At 33.1% G+C, this 23,019-nt stretch overlaps 1 protein-coding gene across 3 annotated transcripts in view; it reads right to left on the bottom strand.

The window, feature by feature from the left end:
- AGPS (alkylglycerone phosphate synthase) overlaps positions 1-23,019 on the bottom strand; it is a 160,531-nt gene that overhangs the window by 26,107 nt on the left and 111,405 nt on the right. For all 3 annotated transcript variants that reach the window (XM_073019836.1, XM_007965446.3, XM_073019837.1), the window contains exons 13-17: positions 22,032-22,108; positions 20,049-20,161; positions 14,317-14,386; positions 11,420-11,481; positions 5,956-6,045 (exon numbers count right to left, since the gene is read on the bottom strand). In XM_073019836.1, coding sequence (XP_072875937.1) covers positions 5,956-6,045; positions 11,420-11,481; positions 14,317-14,386; positions 20,049-20,161; positions 22,032-22,108 — 412 coding nt within the window. The remainder of the gene's footprint in view (positions 1-5,955; positions 6,046-11,419; positions 11,482-14,316; positions 14,387-20,048; positions 20,162-22,031; positions 22,109-23,019) is intronic.

The raw sequence follows: 23,019 nt of genomic DNA, 5'->3' as shown, positions 1-23,019 counted from the left end.
AGAAGAAACTCTTCTAAGCTCTATATAGCCAAAATATGACATAGTCCAATTCATAGAGAATGACAAACAAGATTGAAGAATGCTGAGAGAACATAAAGACAGACACCATCAATTAGTTTATGCAGCTTAAAAATCAGTCTATACAAAGAATAAGAAAATTGGGATAGGTCAGATTGGGAAAAGTGTTCTACAAAGGCATACCTAAATGCAGACTGACAAAAAAACATAAGATATTGTTCTAGGTAAAACAAAAGGCAATAACTACCAAGGTATAGGAGAAATCAACCAGGAGATAACAAATGAGAGTAAAAAAAGCTAGACATCCATGAGTAGAAGAACCAGATGGACAAAAAGATTAAGGGAACAAAGCAGGGAAAAATGAGCTGAAAATAATCACAACTCTGACATCATCGGGAATAAGAAAAACCAAAGAACTTGAGGAAGAAACCAAGCTCAAAGGAGCAATGGCTGCCACTGCTGTGAAAGCTTGAGACGTACCTTCACTCAGCACCAACTCTACAGAACACAGATCCTCTGTGGCACACAGACCTGCTTTTCTCTCTCCCTAGGCCTCATATCTTCTCACATGCTACTCACCTTGCCTCAATCACTGATTCTTCGTAAGTATGTGTGCCCATTTTCTTCCTCTTCAAAAACCTACTTTCCCAGGTCAAAAGGACACAGAAGCCAACTTAAAAAAACTCCCAATAGCCACACTGGGAAAATCTGAGCAACAAAGTGAATAATGATAATAATGGCTGCATTCCAGAGAATAAAATGTCTATGAGTCCCTACTGATAGACTGATATATAGACAGATAGATAGTGGCAAGGGGTCGGGGGCGGGCAGAAAAGGAGAGGAGAGGAAAGCTCTTCTTTACAGTGAATTGCAGTTGATAAATGTAAAATGAATGATTAAAATAGAAAATCACCATTTGCAAGTATCACAGTAATAACTGTTGTAATCAAGAATCAACAGTGGGATATTGATGTGATTAGGAGATGCCATAAGAAACAGGCTATTTGCATAGTCTCAAAGTTTCTCCCCATAAGGTTTATTTTTTTTTAATTTTTTTATTTTTTTGACACATAATTTCACTTTTGTTGCCCAGGCTGGAGTGTAGTGGCACAATCTTGGCTCACTGCAACCTCCACCTCCTGGGTTCAAGTGATTCTCCTGCCTCAGACTCCCGAATTGCTGGGATTACAGGCACCTGCCACCATGCCCAGCTAATTTTTTTGTATTTTTAGTAGAGACAGGGTTTCATCATGTTAGCTAGGCTAGTCTCTAACTCCTGACCTCAAGTGATCCACCCACCTCAGCTTCCCAAAGTGCTGGTATTACAGGCGTGAGCTGTGCCCAGCCATAAGATGTTTTTTAAATACAATGGGAAAAAACAGTAATTGTAGAGTGGAGAAACCTGGCAGGTACCACCCTAACCAAGTAGTCTAAGTTAATGTCACCAATAATGAGACTTAACAATATCATGTTTCTTCCGATATGATCTACCATGAAGAGCACTTCACTGTCACTTCTGTAGTAATCTTGCCAAAATGTGTAACTTAAATTTGATCACAAGAAAACACCAGACAAACCCAAACTGAGAGATGTTTTACAAGATAACTGGCCAGTATTCTTCAAATGTATGAAGATTATGAAAGATAAAGATATCAGTGGGACAAATGATAAAGAAAGGTTTGTGAGTTAGGTAATCATATTGAAACAACACTAATTTTTTGGTTTTGATAATCATAGTAAAATTACATGAGATATTAGCACTTGAGGAAGATGAGTAAAAGGTTCACGGGAACTATTTGTACAATACTATTTTTTTTAAGTCTAGTTACACCTCCCCCAAAATTAGAAATTTAGAAGCAATGTAAATGTTTCTCCAATTGGCCCATCTCCATCAAGAGGGAATTTTTTTTTTTTTTTTAAATAAGTATACTGCACTTAAAGTCAGTCTCTAAACAGACCAGATGAAACGTGGTGATCAGTTAAGTTTTCCAAACTCCCTCAAAGTTAAAAGAAATAAGTATGAGATATAATTAAAAACTAAGAAATGGGAGAAATGTCCAAATACCAAATATGATCAGACTGAGTGAAATACAGCCTCTTCACTAAGTTTACATTAATAATTAGTAAGCATTTGGAAAACAAATAGGATGATTGCACCAAATGCAGTGACACAGCCTTAAAATATTGTCTGTGACTCAATATTTATACATGTTGAATGTGTATATACAAAAGATATCAAGAATGTTAGATTATTAAATCATATATAAAATACATATCTGAGCTTTCAAAATGCAATTAGGAAAGCATTTAAAAGGGAGGTAAGGTAATCATAGTCAAATCTCCATATGCAATTTACAGAGGTTCCCACAAAGAATTTAATTTAACAGAAGGAGCAAATGTAGAGGAAATACTCTTTTTACTACACAATACAAATAGAATCTAATCTACAATTTTAATCGCCTTTTAGGCCAAATGTTAGGTGCCTCAGAACAGAAGAAATGAACTGTTTAACAATGCTATTGTCAATTTGCCAGCTGTGTTTCTCTTCTAGTGTTAATTCATCCTCATAAAAAAAGATCCTTTGAATATTTACATTTTAACTACCAGATACACAAAGTTTAAGAAACAACGGAGAACCATTTTAACTACAAGGGCACTATCATTAGGAATAACCTAATTCAAATAAAGTGTGAAGGATAAATGAATTAAATGAATTTGTAGAAATTAGTAAAATATATATCACTCATAAGGGAATCACTAACATTCATAAATAGATGTAACTAAACATTAATAGCACATTATCATCTTTCAACATATCCAGGATCTATATATTACACAGTTCAGTTTTCAGTAGATGAACAGATTACTGAAGTCATAACAAAGCTTGATGGGCCTGATTGATTAGTATCTCAAACAAGTCCAAATAATGAAAAATACCTTTTGGAACACCTTAATTTGGGTCCATTTCAGAAAGTGACTTAGATCTAACACCTTTTACAACAGACCAACTCTATCATTTAAGACACTTAAATACTAACCTCTTCCAAAATCATCTGGACAAGTAATAGTGTGGTTGTCAAAGTCACTACAATATTTTTTATTAAAAAAAATTTTTGGGCTCTATACTTTTTGGAGTACTTTATTTGTATTAGACTCAATGACTAGCAATTACTTCCCATATAACTTCTTCAGAAAAGTTTGGACTGGAATTTCTATTCCAATGTACAAAGTACATTTTAATGGACAAAAATGAAATAAATGAACTCAATAAATGTACCCTACACCTAAGTTATTTTTCTTAGGATCCTTGATTTTAAATAGATCCATAATTATTTTTAAATAACTTTGGAACAGCTTTGTAAAATGTTATTTCAACTTTGATTTTAGATATAGGGGGTCTATGTGCATGTTTGTTACCTAGGAATATTGCGTGATGCTGAGGTTTGGAGAATGGATCCTATCACCCAGGTAGCAAGCATAGCACCTGATAAAAAACTGGTTTAATACATCTCACATATTCAACATAGAATAATCTCCTTAGCCACTACTACGCAGGTCAAATCAAAACTAAACTGAAATCAAATTCCAATTAAATGTTAGTTTAATCAAGTATGAGCCATAAGAACTACAAAAGTCTTATTTACCAAAGCCATTCAAGCAACTAGGTTTTGCATATTCTAACTGGTTTTATAAGATGGTCACAGAAACCAAACATATCAGCTTTTATAGGAAAACCATTCTTTTTTTTTTTTTTTAATACTTTAAGTTCTAGGGTACATGTGGATAACATGCAGGTTTGTTACATATGTATACTTGCACCATGTTGGTGTGCTGCACCCATCAACTCGTCAGCACCCATCAACTCGTCATTTACATCAGGTATAACTCCCAGTGCAACTCCTCCCCCCTCCCCGCTCCCTGTGATAGGCCCCGGTGTGTGATGTTCCCCTTCCCGAGTCCAAGTGATCTCATTGTTCAGTTCCCACCTATGAGTGAGAACATGCGGTGTTTGGTTTTCTGTTCTTGTGATAGTTTGCTAAACCATCATTCTCAGGAAAACCATTTTTAAAACACAGCTACTTAATAAAAATGACATATGGCCAATTCAGTCTAAATAAACTAATTCTACCAATCAACAATACAGAATGAATATTCTTAGGTCTTATGAATACATTCTGAAGAATCTAGATTTAAGTGTAATTACAGAATGTGCCCTAAGGCAGAATATTTTACTTCCTAATCATTTTCCATAGGTAGCGGTTTATCACGATAGTTTCATAATGTTACAGCAGGGGTGGGGTTCTTAAGAGATGTTGAACAGGAACTGGGGACAGAAGGAAGAAGGGGGAAGGGTAAAATCTATTAAGTTACCGTTTGACAAAACAAAGGAATAAAAATTTCTCGACTACACAAGAATAGATTTGATTACCTAAAATGTTTCAAAATCTAATGGTAACAAATAGCTTTTGGATTATTATGTCTGATTTGTTTTCAGGATAACAATAAAAGAGAGCTGACTGTCTGATAAAAGACTGGACTATCAAGAGAAAAATGAAGCATCAGTTTGAGTTGATAACACAAACACAAAAAATTTTTTCTTAGATTTTAAGGACTTTAAGATATAAAAGGTGCATTGTTAAAGATACCCCAAAATTTAAAATAAACTAAAAGTAACATGACATTCTTACACCCACTATGTCAACATTAGCTTAATCCCATTGTAAGCTTTTTACTACAGAGAACAAGACCTCTCTTTGCCCTTCCTTCAGATATCTCGAATGCCCAGCAAATAATCTCTAAAATCTACTTTTTCAGCTTTTATAATCTCTGATCCTATCCTCAGTGTACCTGTTTAAAATATGTTAATACACAGACGACTAGGTACTTTCTGCAAGGCTTGTTAAACCTGGACAGTCTCTCCCACACAGAAGCAGAAACGACTACTTTAAGGATATCCGTTTGATTGAAATGAACATTTAAGGTGTAAGGAAGATGCTTTCCTCAGATCTCATGTTAGAATTTTACTTTCTTACCGTGCAGAAGCACAATTTAGCAAATTCTAAAGGGTATTTCTTCCCAATGGGAACAATAAGGAAAACTAAGAAACACAACACTAGTACTAGGAAAGTACAAGATAAGACAATGGAAAAGACAAAGACAAGACAAAAACAAAAACACACACACACACAAAATTAGCAGTTTAAAGAATACAGAAATATTTCTAGTCTTGGAAAACAAATATATGCAAATTTTTATGCTATAAGGAGCAAGTAAGCTTAATAATTGAATGCCTTAATGAGGACTTGTCATTGGAAAGGAAAGGCAAATATACAAATTTTCCTTACTAATACTAGCATGGATTATCTACCTCAAGTTTAATGTAATTATGTCACAACAATACTACAGCATTTATATAGCCCTTCAGAACCTAACAGTTTTTTCATATGCTTTCTCATTTCATTTTCACAACAGTCCCATCGAGAAATGGCATTACCACTATTTTACTGATAATATTAGAGTTTGAAGAGATTAAATTACCAGTAAACAACAAAACACTGCCTTCACTCTTCAGCGTCATGTTGAGTATGTATATAATTTATAATTTCTTGACTATATAATTTATAGTTTCAGTGAGTAGAGTAGTCCTCTTCTTTTTCCAGGAGTCCAGACACCTGGCTCTTCACTGCCATGCCATCCAGATGGCGGGGAATACTTACTCACAGAAGGGTATCCTACTCCTAAAAGGCTCAGGACTGCTGTAAAATTCCAGTGGCACAATCCTAACAAGGTGGTAAGTGAATGTTAGGAAAGCTGGCCAAATGTAACAGACTGAAGCTTTTTCTCAGCTGGAAAATTATATTTCCCCCACTGATTAAAAAAACAAAACAAAACTTTTTTTTCAGAATACGAAATATAAGAACAATTTTAAAAACTTACCTGCATGTAGAAAAAGGAGCAAACTGTACACCCTTCTCTTTGCATTCCCTTGTTATTCTTTCTTTTACATTTCTACAGAGATCTACCACTCTAAAAAAAGATAAATGAATACAATATTAAGTTTTCAAGTGAAAACTACACAAACGCTAATAAATATTGGTTAATCTGGCATCATTCAAGTCTGACATTTTCTTAGCTAAAGCTTTCTTAGTTGTTCTTTCAAGAATGGAAAAGAGCCCTGATCCCTCAACTTGAGCCCTCCATTCCTAACTTTAAAAAGAGGAAAGTTTTTTCTTTTTTTGACTTAAGGAAAACAGAAAGTCACAAGAACATACTCAAGTCTCCTGAATGCAGTTTCCTACACTTAGGAAAGCCTGACATCAAAATCAATTTAATTATAAGATTTTAAGAGCTTTAAAAAAAGCTATAAAGAAGATGTTAATGAAAATTCAATTCTAGGTTATATGAATACCAATCCTTACCCATGTCTAAGAAGTTTTCCTTAATTTAGAAATAACTCAGGCTGGGTACAGTGGCTCAGAACTGCTATCCCAGCACTTTGGGAAGCTGAGGCCGGAGGACTGCTTGAGCTTGAGACTGGCCTGGGCAACAGTGAGATCCTATCCCTACAAAATATTTAAAAATTACCCAGGCATGGTGGCACACACCTGTAGTCCCAGCTAGTCAGGAGGCTGAGGTGGGAGAATCACTGGAGCCCAGGAGGGCAGGACTACAGTGAGCCATGGTTGTGCCACTGCACTCCAGTCTGGGTAACAGAATAAGACTCTGTCTCAAATAAAATAATAATAATAATAATAATTCCATTAATAATCATGATGTTACTAGCCTAGGCAATATAGTGAGACCTTGTCTCTACTAAAAATCAAAAAACTTAGTTGGGCAAGGTGGCACATGCCTGTAGTACCAGCTACTTGGGAGGCTGAGGCAGGAGGACTGCTTGAGCCTGGGAGGTTGCTGTGAGCCAACATCACACTACTGCACTCCAGCCTGGGCAACAGAGCAAGGCAGTCTTTCAAAGGAAATTATAATCATGATGTTATATCAAATGTTCGATAGTTTATTCTCAAGCTGAAATCCAATTTGACACAGATCTATTGAAGACAAACTGTGAAAGATCTATTGAAGACAAACTGCAAAAGATCTATTCAATACAAACTGTGTAAAGTATTAATGTGCTATGCTGGACTATTTGTTACTAAAAGTCCCATTTTATTCCCCAATAAATATCCTGGCCACGTAATGACACTGATTCAGTGTCTTAAACCTTGATTTGTTTAGCATCACGAGACCTGAAATACCAGAAAAACTCAAAAAGTTGGCTTATCTCTAGTCTCATGACACAGACTTGACTGTATGAGAACCAATTTGATAAAAACAGTAGCATTTAAACAGATCATACTTTGTAAAATAAAGTTATCCATATTGCCAATAAGAACAAACAGTATACGATTAAAATATAAACACAAAAAGGGCGTTAGTGTCTTCTTAGCATGTCAAATTTTTAATTTTTATGAATATAGAATCTGCAAATTTTATAAATTCTAATTTTATAAAACAATGTTCTTAAGTTAAATTCTTTAATTTATGAGAGTTGCAGGTATACATGATTTATCAATGTTATCTATGCATCACTTAAGCATAGAGGTATAGAATGGCAAGGATGCACGTTTGAAAAAATATCTCATAAAACATTTAGATGACCGATATTTAATATGTCTTTATTTTGAATATATACCTTATAAAACAAATCTTTAAATATAAATAAAATCTATTAAGCTTTAACATTTATAAGAGTTAATGAATATTACAAAATTTATAAAAGTAGTAAGTTCTTTTTTTTTGGAATAAGTTCTTTATGTTGGCTCTAGAAAATGAAATTTAAGTGCTACAGCTAAGTAGTCTAAAAAAAACTAAGAATACAATCATCTGCTGTAACAGTCCTTTGCAAGTTATGCCACTGTGTGAACTGCATTTCAGTTTAAATGCACTTAAATGTATCCAATCATCTCAAATACAACAGTAAACAGGAAAATATTAAGAGCTCCGTATATCTAAGCCCTCATTGATAGATGAATAAAGAAAAGAAGATGGAGAAAGGACTGGACTAAACAGTTATAACCCGCAATGGGACACTTCCAGTAAATAATTTTTAGGGAAAGGTTTCTGAAAGTGTTCGCTCACAGAACTTGATCAAAGGCAAACACAGTCCACTTGGATCAATCCTTTTATAGGACAGAAACATAACTGCATACTTTCAAATTCTTACTTATTAGCAAATTTAACACTTGATCATTTCATCCCTGAAAAAAACTTCCCTGGGGCTTTTTTATATCATTGGAATAATGTCTACATCCTCTAGATGTAGATATTATTATTATTGTATCTATTATTATTATATCTACATCCTCTAGATATTATTATTCAATGCACTTTGCCACCTTTTGTGGTTCAAGACCAGCCTAGGCAACAAATGAGACCTCATCTCTACAAACAAAACAAGTTAGCCAGGCACGGTGATGTGTACTTGGGATCCTAGCTAGCTAGGAGGCCAAGATGGGAGAATTGCTTGAGCCCAGGTAGTTAAGGCTGCAGTGAGCCGTGATAGTGTCACTGCACTCTGGCCTGGGTGACAGAGGGAGACCCCATCTCAAAAAAAAAAAAAAAAAAATTTTTTTTGAAATCTCCAACCCTTAAGATACCTATTTTCATAGACTGTAATCTCAAATTATTCCCAAGTTCATTCATAAGAATCTATGAAGAATATTCATTGAGAACCTAATAGGTGTGGCCATTGTGGTAGGGATGGGATGGAACACAACAGGATGGGACACTTAGGAATACACAAAAACTAGTATGACCAATAATCCCTTAAGTGGACTATATATGAAAAAGCCAATAATCTAATAATGTGTGAAAGTTAAAGACCTTGATCCCATGGGCTACTGCAAACATGGCCTCTAGCTAAAGGTTTGAAAGAAAAAGAAAATTGCTAAATGGTTGTCAACAAGTAAATTTTACATAAAAATGTAGTTGCCTTCTATTAATATTATCTATTAAAACTTCAGCTGAAGAAATTGTTTTAAAGGTAAACAAATGTGTAACTGCATAAAACAGAAATTATCAGTGTGTTAATTAAATAAATATGCAAGTATATATAAAGAATAGATAAAGAGAAATTTAAAAAATTGCACACTATTAGCTTCCACAGTTGGAAGAATAAAAAAACAAGATGTCAATCATCAGTACTAACTGATGACAAGGAAATTCATTAACTCTTAAGAGGTAGCATTGCACTCCCTCACTGTCCCAGTGCTATGGACTGAATGTTTGCATCCCTCTCAAAATTCATATATTGAAATCCGAAGCCCCAGTTAGATGGTATTAGAAGGTGAGGGCTTTGCGTGGTCATTAGGTTATGAGGGTGGAGCTGCATGAATGGGATTAGTGCTTTATAAAAAGATATGAGAGGGCTTGTTTTCTCTCTCTCGCTGCTTTTCTCCAGGTGAAGATATTAAGAAGATGGCCATCTATAAAACCAGGAAGAAGGCCTTCAACAAAACCCCAACCATGTTAACATCCTGATCTCAGATTCCAAGCCTCCAGAGCTGTAAGAAATAATTGTTTCTTGTCTAAGAACATTTAAGCTACCCAGTCTAAGGTGCTCTGTTTAGCAAGCCAAACTGGCTAAGATACCCAAGGAGAGGAATTAAACACTAAAATGGTCTTAGACGCATTAAAAGGCTTTCCCTCAACTTTTCAAGTCCCTTGTATAGTGTTGTATTTGCAGGGACGGGTTGTTTCGGGGTTTCTTTTGGTTTTTCCGGCCAGGTAGAGAGAACTGACATAGAGAAAGGGCTGGAGAGAGATTCTGTTTGCGTAAACTAGTCCTGTGGAAAAAACCAAGCTCCATTAGAACGTCTGCCTTCCTGGTTTCCCCAGGGAAGGAAAACTATGTTTCCACCCTTTTTTCTAAGTGTTTGTCTTTAGTTTTGATTTTGGAAAGATGTTAAGCATTTATTTTTAGTTAAAAATAAAAACGAATTTCATACTAAAAAAATTAATAAATTAATTTTTTAAAAAAGGTCTTTGAGACCACTATGAATAGCTGCCAAACTATTTCTACTACTCAAAGGCTAATGACTTGATACTTTTTTTTATTCAAAGGATTTATTCCCCTTGTTAAAATTTAGCATCAACATTTGTGAATAACATTTCAACTTGAGAAAGCTGATTTAAAAAAAAAATTGTGAATGACAGAGCGATAGTATAATATAAACGGGGTTACTAGCTAACAACGCATGGAACATGAACACCAATGTACTAACTCACTAGATAGTGACTGCATGTAGAAAAGTAAAAAGTTTTCTGGTGGAAAAAAGAGAGATTGGAAGAAACCAAAATATTAAGATATGGAATCTAAGAAGTAGATTCACAGGGATTTGTTATGTCCTATACACTTCATTGCAGATTTAAAGTGCTTTATCAGTTTTATAAAGAAAAGTAAAATATCAGTATGCTAGAAACAAATAAAAATATACAGGTTGAATATCCTGCAAAATCCAAAATGTGAAATGCTCCCAAATCCTAAAGTTCTTGAGTACCAACATGATGATCAAAAGAAATGCTCCAGTGATTTCTAGTGAAATTTCCTGGGATGGAATGCTCAACTGGTAAATATATAATACAAATATCCTGAAATCTCAAATACTTCTGGTCCCAAGCATTCTGAATAAGGGATTGTAGAGACAATCTCTTTGAGAATTTTTTTTTATTACTGAATGAGTTATAATAAAACTCGCAGGTCTATTAATAAACCATTTCACATTTCCTAATCAGTTTTTATTAATTCACTAACCAATACTGTATGTATGTATTTCCAGTAAAGAAACCCTTCTAAAATCTATTTCCATTTATCTTATTTGGGTCATTTCCTAAAATATGCTCCAGTATCAACATTTTGCTTAAATTTAAAAATAGAAATTGTACGTAATTTCCTGAACTAAATTTCCTTTATAAATCACTTAAATCCCCATTTTTACACATACAAATATCAAAAACTAAATAATATTATGAAGGACATTTAACTGGTTTTGTACTTTGGGAGGAGTTTTTTGAGAATACTTAAGCAATATTAATCACTTAAGAATTTAAGTCAAAGCTAGGTATAACCTAGTAACACAGAGCATTCAATAACATTCTTCAAAATGTAAACTTCAACAATACCTTCGTTCTTTGGATCACAAATTTTCTTCAACTCCCTCCACCCAGTAAAACACTTGAAAACATGGCATTCTGATGAATACATTAATTTAAATAAAAGTAGTTGCCTTGTCTCAATGTTTCTTCATAAAATGTTTTACACTTATTCACACACAACGAAACATTACTTCAAGCAATTCATATCGCATATTTGAATAATATCAGGCATTTTATTGTATTTTACCTGTCCCAAGGAGCAGAGGTCTCAAAAGATTCTCCTAATACATAGTATTCCAAAGCCAAGTCCTATTAAGACACAAACAGAAAAATCAAGAAACTACAACAGATGCAGAAGAATCAATAACACTGTTAGTCTTTCATATTCATTGTTAGTATCACATGGTTCTGATTTAACATCATCTGCTCTTTACTCTTCACTTCATAGAGTACTGAAAAGTTGTCCCTGGAGTGAGATGCAGCCTCGATAACTAAAGGAACCTTGGCTGTCTTATTCTCCTCTGTATCCTTGGCACCAGGCAGAGTGCCTGACTCAGGGTAAGAACTCAAATTTATTTCTTTAGTGAATGGAGTTTCTATCCAGGAACAGTCTATGTACATGCAGAGAATACTGACAGAATAGAATTTTAGTGGCATAAATAGTAAATTAACCAATAACGAAAATTAGTCAAGATCAAAGGAGCAGGAAGATCAAGAAGTGGGGGGCGGTGGGGAAGGTATTTAGAAGAAGGAGGAGATATTTTTTCTTAAATTCAACTTCTCTTTAAAAACAAATTTAGAAAATATAGTAATATAGTGCATCTATCTGAAGTGACAGAATACATCAAACATCTGGAGGCACTTCTACTAGGAAAATATTCTATATTAAAAACAAATTTAGAAAATATAGTAATATAGTGCATCTATCTGAAGTGACAAAATAGATCAAACATCTGGAGGCACTTCTACTAGGAAAATATAGTATAGAGGATGTAATATTCATATTACAAGTAACTTATAATACTTAAATTTCTTTGCCCAGAGCAAAATTGCTTTATCATCAAAGTTGGAAAGAAAGCTTCATAAGCCACCAGAGAAGTCCAGAGATTTGAAAGAAAGTTTTATAAGGCAGAAAACTCAACATATGTTAAGTTTTCACTTCAAGTAAAATGAGTCATTTCAACCCACCTGTGGTTGGGGGAAAAAAAAATCCCCAAATTACTGATCTGATCTAAAACATGTTTTTCTCTAATGCACTCATTTATTCAGTGAAAATATATTTGGAGACAATGGTATTGACCATTGTAAAACTTACAAAAACATAAAACATGTAACCCCAGGGTGGGGGGGGCGGTACAATCTCTAACTTGCTTTTGACTCAGTTTTAACATTAACTAGAACCTTAAAAATTAAGATAGATACTCCAAATTGTGCCTATGCTGTACTTGTTAGTTATATTTCATTTTCTAGAATTCTGAATTCGGTATTATGGGGAAAAGGCCAATATCCTCAGAGAAAACGCCTAACAAACAACATTTTACGTATATTCAAAATGCTTATTTTGGGAAGAAACTATGATACTGACAGCCTATAAAGGTAGATATTATTTACAATATCTACAATCATCTATTACCTTTCATGATCAGTACATCTTTTTTTTTTTTTTCTTTGTTTGTTTGTTTTCTTTTTTTTTGAGATGGAGTTTCACTCACTGCCCAGGCTGGAGTGCAATGGCGCGATCTTGGCTCACTGCAACCTCCGCCTCCTGGGTTCAAGTGATTCTCCTGCCTCAGCCTCCCGAGTAGCTGGGATTACAGGCATGCGTCACCACACCTGGCTAATTTTGTATTTTCATTAGAGATGGGGTTTCTCCATGTTGGTCAGGCTGATCTCGAACTCCTGACCTCAGGTGATCCGCCCTCCTCGGCCTCCAAAGTGCTGGGATTACAGGCGTGAGCCACCATGCCCGGCCCGATCAGTACATCTCTTAATCAAAATTTCTAAAATGCTGAACAGGCAATAAATATACTTTTACTTATCATCATCACTGTGGGGGCAGGGGACAAAAGAGGAGGACTATATGCTTCAAATTCACTGCAATTTAAAATTCAGATTTTAGCTAGGATTAAATTTTTGCTAAAATGAGAACATAATAATTCAGCTTTTTTTAGAGAAGTAAATACATGTTGTATATAAGCTTATAACAATTGTTGTGTATAAGGTTCAAAATTTCCAAGAGAAAAATTAGTAAATTTAGTATTTGGAGGTGATGGATATCCCAATCCTGATTCAATCTTTACATATCATATGAAGCTATCAAAATATCATACGTACCCTGAAAGTATGTACATCTATTATGTATAAATTTCCAAAAAACTTTATGATTAAAAAAAGAAAGTTGAGTATTTGTGGAAACCAAATTCTCAATAGGCTATCTGAAAAAACGACTTTTTAGAATAAGATCATTCAAATTAAGTAAACAGGAAAAATTAAAAAAAAAAAAAAGTAACCCCAGCAACAGCAGAAAGCAATTAAGAAATCTGAATTTGTTACAACCAAAGTAGAAAAAAAACTAAACTGAAAAAATAAAATTTCAAAAGAACAATTTCATATCAGTAAACACAGCAGATTGAGATAAGACAATTTCAGTATATCATAAGTAGGACATCTAGAATTAGAAACATTTGAGTGCTCAAGCACACATAATTATTTCTTTAATTCTATAATCATCAGTGAACAAATAACTACATCAAGTTATTAAATATCAAAATTTTAAAACAGTTAAAAGATTTACACATCATTAAAACAGATTATTAAGTGAAGAATGTTCCTAAGTAAAACAGCTTGATTTTAACCAAATAATGTTATGAACGGTATGCTCAACTTTTAAACAGAGAAAGGCTCCATTCTTTTAAAGAGCAGAAAGACATTAAATCATCTTTAACTTCTTCAAGAGCATATGGAGAAGGTTTAAATGGGCTTCTGAAGATTTGTAGCTAAAACAAGGTTCATGTAAAATGATATGCTAAATTACAGTAGCTTAAAATTTTTAAAAATAGGGAAGACAATTGCATTCACTCAAAGTAAGAAAAAGTATTATTTGCAACATAAATTAAGTGGCAAGGGAAATATGATATAACTTACTCGAATGTATGCAATGACATAGGTCAGCAAATAACCTCTCTGTCCATTATCTTCTCCAGCTGCCAACCCACTGTAATTAAAGAATAAACTGTTAATTTCAAATCAACTATTAAAAATATATAAAACTAACCAAACGGATATGATACCTCAAGACAACTGCTTAACAGATTAACATATATTACACTGCATTTCATTTTTATCTTAATCTCATTTATCATAAATGTATCAAAAAGCTGCCAAGAGAATAAGTTTGAAAAACAAAAATCTGAAAACACTTTTAATATTTGTTCCATCTTAATTTCAAACTTTTATTCACCAAATTGACTCATAAACTCAACTACGTCTACCCGTATTCACAAAAGAGCACAGAAAGAATTAACTATGAGAAACAAACAAGCTGAAATAATCTTCACACAAGTAATCTTATTTTGTTTATCATATTCTTACTCATATATTCATATGCTATTATTGTCTTACTCATATTTGAAGAAATGTGACGACTGACTAGGAACTCCTCAATACGGAGAAGCTTCCAGAATATATGAACATGTAGTATTTGGAATGTTAGATGTGGTGTTTATTTTATGAAATTTATGATTTAAATGAGAGACAAAACATATTTACATAGAAATATTTTATAAAGTAATGTATAAACAAATACAAGACCAACACAGGTAAGTTATTACTATGAACATATAAACTATCTCTTTCAATTTGAAAATTTCATCCATAGAAATTGTATTTGATGATCTAGTTAGAATTAATCCCATATGACATATAATTTAGTCCAAGTACTCTTGTTTGTAAAAGTTATTCTTATTTTAAAAGACAATGAATTAATACTGTTTTTCTACTACCGTTAGTAAATAGTTTTTAATTATGCTTTTTCCATTATCATACAGAAATTAAAATTTTAACTTTGGTCAACTAAAGGAAAAATTGTTTATCTTATGGCCTCAACTAATACCTCATAATTAAATATTTTCTTCTTCTGAAGTTGTGTTGAATTTGGTAGTAAGTAAATACTACAATGTAGATGTACTCTTGTTCTGTACAAATACTGTAAGATAATTTCAGGCTAAGTGGGCTAAATCAAAATTTCCTGACTTGCCATTATAGGTAGATGGTGTTATCCAAAAGAAGTGGCAAAGATTTGATATAAGCAGCTCTAGTCTAGAACTACTTGAGAATGGGGTATAACAAAAAAAATGAAGGGGACTGTTTATATTAGAATGTTAATGAGCAAAGAAGACAAAACTTCGGTCAAGCAGCTGAAAATGAGAAGAAGAGAAAGAACACAATTCTGAGTTGGATGTGAGGTTGGAGGTAGAAAGCCAAATAAAGTTTCAAAACAAAAGGAAAACAAGTCAGAAAACTGCTGTGGCAAGTGCTTAAAGGAAAATAGCTTAGGCCATAGCTCAAGTAGATATAAAATAGAGTCAGACTCTGAGTCCAAGACACAAAAACCACCACAGGTCTAGGAAACAGAAACAGTTCATCCATCCTGAACCTAGTGGTGGAAGGAAAGGAAAAGAGAAAGAGGAGTAGGAAAGGGTGTAAGACATCTGTGTTGGGAATATTTGAGAAAAGAGAATGCCAAGTATGTACCTGATGAGAAGTAACAGGTATAAACATTTAGTAGGCTTGCCTGTTATGTCAAGATGAGGCAAAAAGTCCTACTTTTCAGTCCCAAGTCATCTTTCTTTAGACCCTCTTTTAATATTTCTAATTTCTGGCAGCAGGCAGGAAACAGATCTGTTCACATTAGGATCCAGGGAGATAAACCACAGATAAACATGCATTTTCTCACTTAAAGCAGGAAGAAAGTGGATGTCCTATCTAAATTCATAAGCTCAAAGAAGCACAGTCAGTCTGGGCTTTACAAGGAAATCACAGACTTACGATTGAACTTTTTGAAACTTTTCTCTTTTTAGCTTTCAGAATTGTCAATATTCTAGCCAGAATTACCTTAAAATACAATATATAAGAATAGTAGGGCTTAAAAATTAAATGCTTCTAAATAGTGACTTTTGTAATCCAAAATGACTGCATGTAGATTCAAACTGCTTTATATTAAAAGTAGCAACATCCATCCCCTACTTCCTGCTGTCTCCGCAAATTTCAAACATCAATTCAAGGTTTTTAAACAAATTTAAAGCTGTCTCATGAGGAAGGACTGGAAAGACTAATGAAAGAGGAATGAGAGACAATCTTTTTATATAAAAGGGCCATCTGGTGAACCTAATCACTCTCATGTTGAATTACATTAAACAACTTAAGCATGCTTTAAAAATAACGATAACATATTACCTTAAGTTCTATGGAAAATGTCAAAACACCTGTCATGAGTGCTGACAGGTAATGTTTATTCTGCTCTGCTCTTGGAGAAGTTAAAATACATTACTAGCAAACATGGATAAACAATCAAAGTATGATTATTCATTACGTGGCTACTATGTTCTGTTGGGTCATATGTGTTCAAAGGTATTACTGTGTTGGAGTGGGAGTGAAAAGCAAGCAAAGAGAAAAAATGGCTAAGACAACACATAAAAATGCTCTAAATTGTTGGGAGTACTTCATAAAAATCAATGTAAAGCTAATGAGGCAGTAGAGAGTTTCATAAACAAAAAAATGAGGGATAGATGAATAATGCCCCAATTCAAAATAAAATACATGAGCTAAACAAGCACATGAAAACTGTAGCAGAAAGAAACTTGGTGGTGCTTTCCCTTGTCTTGTTACACAGGAGAGACGATTGAGGATTGAGGGTGGGAAGAGTAGTATTTTACCTAAGTAAAATATCCTTGAATATTCAGTGATTACAACAAAAAATTAGTCCCTACAGAAAACCGGTGGGATACTAGAACTTCTGATAGAAAACCAAAAGAGGATATTTCCAAGTATTAAAAACTTAAAATAGGCCCAGCGCAGTGGCTCATGCCTGTAATCCCAGCACTTTCGGAGGCCAGGGTGGGAAGATTACTTGAGCCCAGGAGTCTGAGGCCAACCTGGGCAACATGGCAAAACCCCATCTGTGAGCCATGATCAGGTCACTGCACTCCAACCTGACCGACAGAGCAAGACACTGTCTCAAAAAAAAAAAAAAAAATGAAATAGCTCTAAGGGAGCCAGGATGAAAGCACATTAAGAAATTAATTATAACTAAGAAGGAACAAATAACAGCAAAAAAAAAAAAAAACAAAAAACAAAAAACAAAAACGAGACCTCAAACGGAGCCAGTCTTTAACTCTTTACCCTTGCTTTAAATTGAATCTCATTTACTATAACCTATTTTTAATGGACAAATTTGATACAAGTTTTGTTTGAGTAAGCAAAACTGCTGAAAGTACAGCAATAGTGCTTGGGCCTAAGTATCAGTATCTGAAGGCAGCTGGATGCCATATCTTAAAGAAGATTCACTTATATTTTTAATTGGTAAATGGATAGTGACATACGAGAAAACAAAACTGGCATTACTGACATTCACGTCAGTTGGTGGCTCAAATTAAAACTGACAAAATGAATGCCTGTAATCCCAATACTTTGGGAGGCCGAGACAGGTGGACCACAAGGTCAGGAGTTCAAGACCAGCCTGACCAATATGGTGAAACCCCATCTCTACTGAAAATACAAAAGTTAGCCAGGCATGGTGGCATGAGCCTGTAATCCCAGCTACTCAAGAGGCTGAGGCAGGAGAATCACTTGAACCTGGGAGGTGGAGAGGTTGCAGTGAGCTGAGATCACGCCACTGCACTCCAACCAGGGTGACAGAGCAAGACTCTGTCTCAAAAAACACAAAAACAAACAAACAAACAAAAAACCTGACAAAATGTTTTGACAAATACCTAAAGATGAAAATACACTGTTTTACAGGTGGCACAGTAATTAGGCACAAACAAAGTAGAATAAAAGATATCAGGAAAATATAGCATTCACTTACATTCATTCATTCAACAATTACTACATCAAGTATTTAGTAATAACTAGACATCAACAGTGATGCACAAGAAAAGACAGGTCATGCCCTATAAAAATTATGAGGCACAACAAACAAGCATTATGTCATTATCCTACCCCATTCTAAAAGGAAATGTGACACATTACTAACTAGTGATGACTTACTAGTCATACTTAATTGACATTATAAAGATAGATCTTAAAAACTGAAATTCCTCTGTGTGTGGGTTCGTGTACAGATGTGGAGGTGTGTGTGAGCAGGGAGAGGACTGAGGTGAAACTAAGCAAATTTAATCCTATATACAGTTATTCAAATGATAAAGCAAAATGCACCCTTCCATTTTCCTACAAGTCCTTCTGAGAAATTATGAAATCCAAGTAAATATTTAAATATACAATGAACAATTTTTTAAAGTTTCAGTCTCTAATATTTAAGGCTAGAGTAGGTTTTAAATTTCCTTGTTTCTTACTAATATCATATGTTTTAAGAAAACAATCTTTTAACCAAATTACATACATACTCCCTATAACTTAGAAACTAAAAAACAGGTACATACATAGGGATAAATTCCTTCTGGGAAGGAAAACATGTAAATTTCAAAAATTCCAAAAATAAGATGACCTGAAATTCAAGTCTTCTGGTCATTACTTGGATTTTTGTAACATAATTATTTTTAAGTGATTTAGTTAAAATATCAGCAATTCCCAAAACAGTTATTGAGAAAAGATGAAGGATGAATAAACTTTCTCTTTTACTGAAAAAATTAAAATTCCATTTGCCAATTTCAGAATAGGGTAAAAATAAAAGTGAGACATTTTCAATACTTAAAAATAGTACAAAAGTAAACTAAAATTTAAGTCTAAGATTAGACTCTTTTCCCCTTTAAGAATACTGCACGTTAACACTAAATTCAGACAACCCTAGAAATAAAGAGCTTATATATGAAAAAAATACATAAAAGTGGGGCATTCTAAAACACATGGCTCCAAATTAAGTGTTCATTTGTTTTCTTAAAAAACAACAAAAAAGAAATGAAAATAAATATTTACAAAGAACTCATATTAAGCATAATGGATATGATATATTTTAATCCCTGAAATAAAAAAACAAAAGAATAGTGTCTAGAAACTGTTAGTCTATGTACTTTAAAAGGAAAGGAAAAAATGTAGTCCTGATAAATGGCATTTGCACTATAGTTCTCATCGATCAGTCTTACAATCCATCAAGAAGACAGAAACCACGCTACCATTATTCAGTTGGTTATAGATGTGAAATGTTTTCTGTTTCTTTATACCAACATAAAACAGTAAGTGACAGGGGGTGGAGTATAGATAATTTATCAAATACCTTTGATTAAACATAATTTTCTTTTAAAAACACACTAGTAGCATGCTTTATACATACACTATTATCACCACAGAGTAAGAGGACAATGAATTTTCTATTTTACTCTAGTAGAACAAATATCACGAAACTGACATTAATGTAAAAATCTAGGAAAAATACAATGTTTAAATAATAATATATATATAATTAGACAACAGCAACATATCAATCTAACTTCCTAAAAATTTTGGAAGTAAACCAAAACAATATTTTAAATTTACTATCATAAATTACCACAAATTTAATACCATACTGAAATTAATAACTGCTTTGAGACATGCAGTCTCCTTGGAGACATTAATGCCTAGTACTTTAGTAATTGCTGGGTGATATTAGAATCTTAGCTTTTAACTTTCTTTCTCTTGGCATTATGAACTTGAAGCCATACCCAAATTTTGCAGCAATATCATACACTTGTTTTTCATGTTGAAGAACCTTCTCACGGTCCCCCTCAAAGAGCAATGTGGCTACACTTAGCTGATTTGGGTCAAATCCTTTAAACTACAAAAAAAAAAAAAAAAAAAAAAAAAAAATTATTATTACAGGTAAGTCTTATCCTACAAAATAATAAATCAAAATACACTTTGCTCGTTTCCTTCTGATATGGGCTCAAATACATGGATTTCTTAAAAACTGAGCTTTGGAACTTTACATGTCAATCACTAAGAATGTTTAATAAATCTATTCAGGTCATTACAATGTAGCAAAACTATTCAGCACAGAAAAAACACTTTATTTCAAAGTATGCCACAGTGCTAATCATAGTGACATACTGCTTATGTAAATACAACAAATAACTTGTTGAAATAACAACTATGATAAAGAATCAAATAAAAAACTGCAGAATGATAGAATAAAGTAGCTGGATATATTGGGTGGGAAGCAAAAATCAACAACATCCCTACACACTAACAATAACTTCTTATTAAATAAAGTTTTCAAAGGCAATCTTACGCATAAAACTAAAATAGTATCTAACAATCTTAAAAAGAAATATATTAGGAAACATATCTAAAACATATCCAAAAAAAGGTGAGTAAGACATATGCTCCTAAATGCATAAACTAAGTATTATAAATCACTCAATATTTCTCCAAATTAATGTACTAGTTTCTTCCGATTCTCATAAAAAAACCACAATGAACTTCCTAAAATGATGAAAAGTTTCTAAAATTTTTCTGGAATAATAAAAAGGTGATGGTGATAACAAGGAAAATTCTGAATAGCAAGAGGGAAAAATAGACCTACAACAATGAAATCTATTTAATTTTTTAAGAACAAAAAGCTCATTAAAAGAGACTGAGATGCACTAAAATGGTATCTATTTCTTAGATAAGCATATAAGATATGAGGCATAGCAAATCAATGTATGAGAAGCACAGATTAATTAATGGTGCTGCCACAACTGGTTAACAATTGGAGGAGCAGGAGGGGAAGATTAATTTAGATCTTTTTCACATAATAAAATGGAAATAAATACAAATAGTAATAAAGACAATTTTTAAAAAAAATTCTCATTTATCATAAGAGAGAGTGAAGAAAATGGCCCTGATCATATTTCTGGAGGAAGGAAGGCTTTTTTAAGCTTAGACTATATTAAATAATCACAGGAAAAGAGATAAAAATTTGAACACCAAAAAAATAAAAATTTTACACCAAAAAATAAAAATCCCGATTAAAAAAGGAGATGCCTGCCTGGAAAAAAAAAAAAAATTATTTACAACATTTATGACAAAGGGCATCTAATAATTCCAATCTCAAAAGGATACATCAAAGCACCAAGAAAAAAACATGAAGCTGTTCCCCCACCACCACCTGGCAAAAATAAACATATCCAACGAATTCACACAAAAATTAGATCTAGAAAATAAAAGAAAGCGTTAAAGTTCAGTCCCATTGGAGCTTCAAAAAACATGAACTAGAAGAAAGAACTGTTTCCCCCCTGGTAAATTTAAAATGTAACAAAAAGAATCCCACATGGAATAACAAGGATGCAAGGAAAAGAAGGTGCTAACTAACACTCTAGGAAAAAAATTCAACAATCATAGGTTAAAAAAAATCCACACTCTTATTTCACTTTATGGATATCTTCCATAAAGGAAAAAACTCAAACTATAGAAAATGTTATGAAAACAGAACTGTTCAAATGCAGTGTTATTTTTAGAAGCTTCAAAACTGGAAAAGAATTAAAATTTTCTGAAACTGACTGCCTGATTGATTTACTTAATATTTACTCCAACATGAAAAATTATACTTCTGAAATGTACATAGCAACACGGAAAAACACCCTTATAATAGGTGCATGTGGGAAGAAAGCAGAAAACAGATATCTTAAGCATTTAAAATCTTAGCATTTTATAAAAATTCTTACCTTTGTAATATAAAACTTTTTTAATCCATCCAAAAATGATGTAAAAATAGAGGAAACCTGAGGTTTAAGAGCATGACCTAAGAAGAGAAAAAAGTTTATATAAATAGGTTATTCTGTGTTTTTCAGAAGATCAAGAAGCTACTCCAAGTTAGTATCCTAAAAGAAAGTAAAAGTTTTCATGACTTAAATTTTTAAAATCTTCCCATTTACATAAATATTTATATTAAGATATATAGTTATATTGTTTGATACTTTTATCTTCTTTCAAATGTCACAACTTTTTATTTACAAATCACATTATAAATTTGATTTTTCAAGTCAAATTACTATATGTAATTAATACTACACATAGTTTAGGTATCTTTCAATGGTATGGTTTACACATAATAAAATTACTTCATTAATTTTTATTTCATTAAGAACACCCATGGTGGCTGGTTTTACTTTTATTTTTTTTAATTATATAGAAACTATTCAGAACTATAACCAAATATGGAGTTAATGACAAGTTTAAGGTTGTTTCTTAATTAATTCTTAATTCAGTCAGAATTCTTGGCATAAAACTAGCAATTGCTTCCTTAATCACACCCAGAGAGTTAAAATTGCCAAAATAACATAAATGGAGTCTCAAAATCTGTTAAATTAACATCTTTGCCTGCAGATTAAGCTTAATTGAGTGAAAACCTTTGACTGTTCTCTCACTGTTTTCAGAAAGAAACGACGACTCGACTCCTATGACTGTTACATTTAAGAGTCATGCATCTGGCTTCAGTGTTAGCAGCCCAATTCAGAAAAAGGTGTCATACTATTTATATAGAATTTTTATAAAGAATTTCAGTCTTAAGTAAATCAAAATTATCTCCAAATAAAAAGTTTATTTTTTAAAAAAGCCTTTAAGGTTTGGGGATTTTGTTTTTAACGTGTAGGCCCTTCCTTTTGCTTAGTTTAGAAACAGCAAACTAGCTGTTTATAAAACTATCACTGGCAG

Source organism: Chlorocebus sabaeus, chromosome 10 (genome assembly GCF_047675955.1).
Source record: "Chlorocebus sabaeus isolate Y175 chromosome 10, mChlSab1.0.hap1, whole genome shotgun sequence".
In the NCBI taxonomy this organism is placed as follows: Eukaryota; Metazoa; Chordata; class Mammalia; order Primates; family Cercopithecidae; genus Chlorocebus; species Chlorocebus sabaeus.
This window is presented reverse-complemented; position numbering and strand designations above follow the sequence as displayed.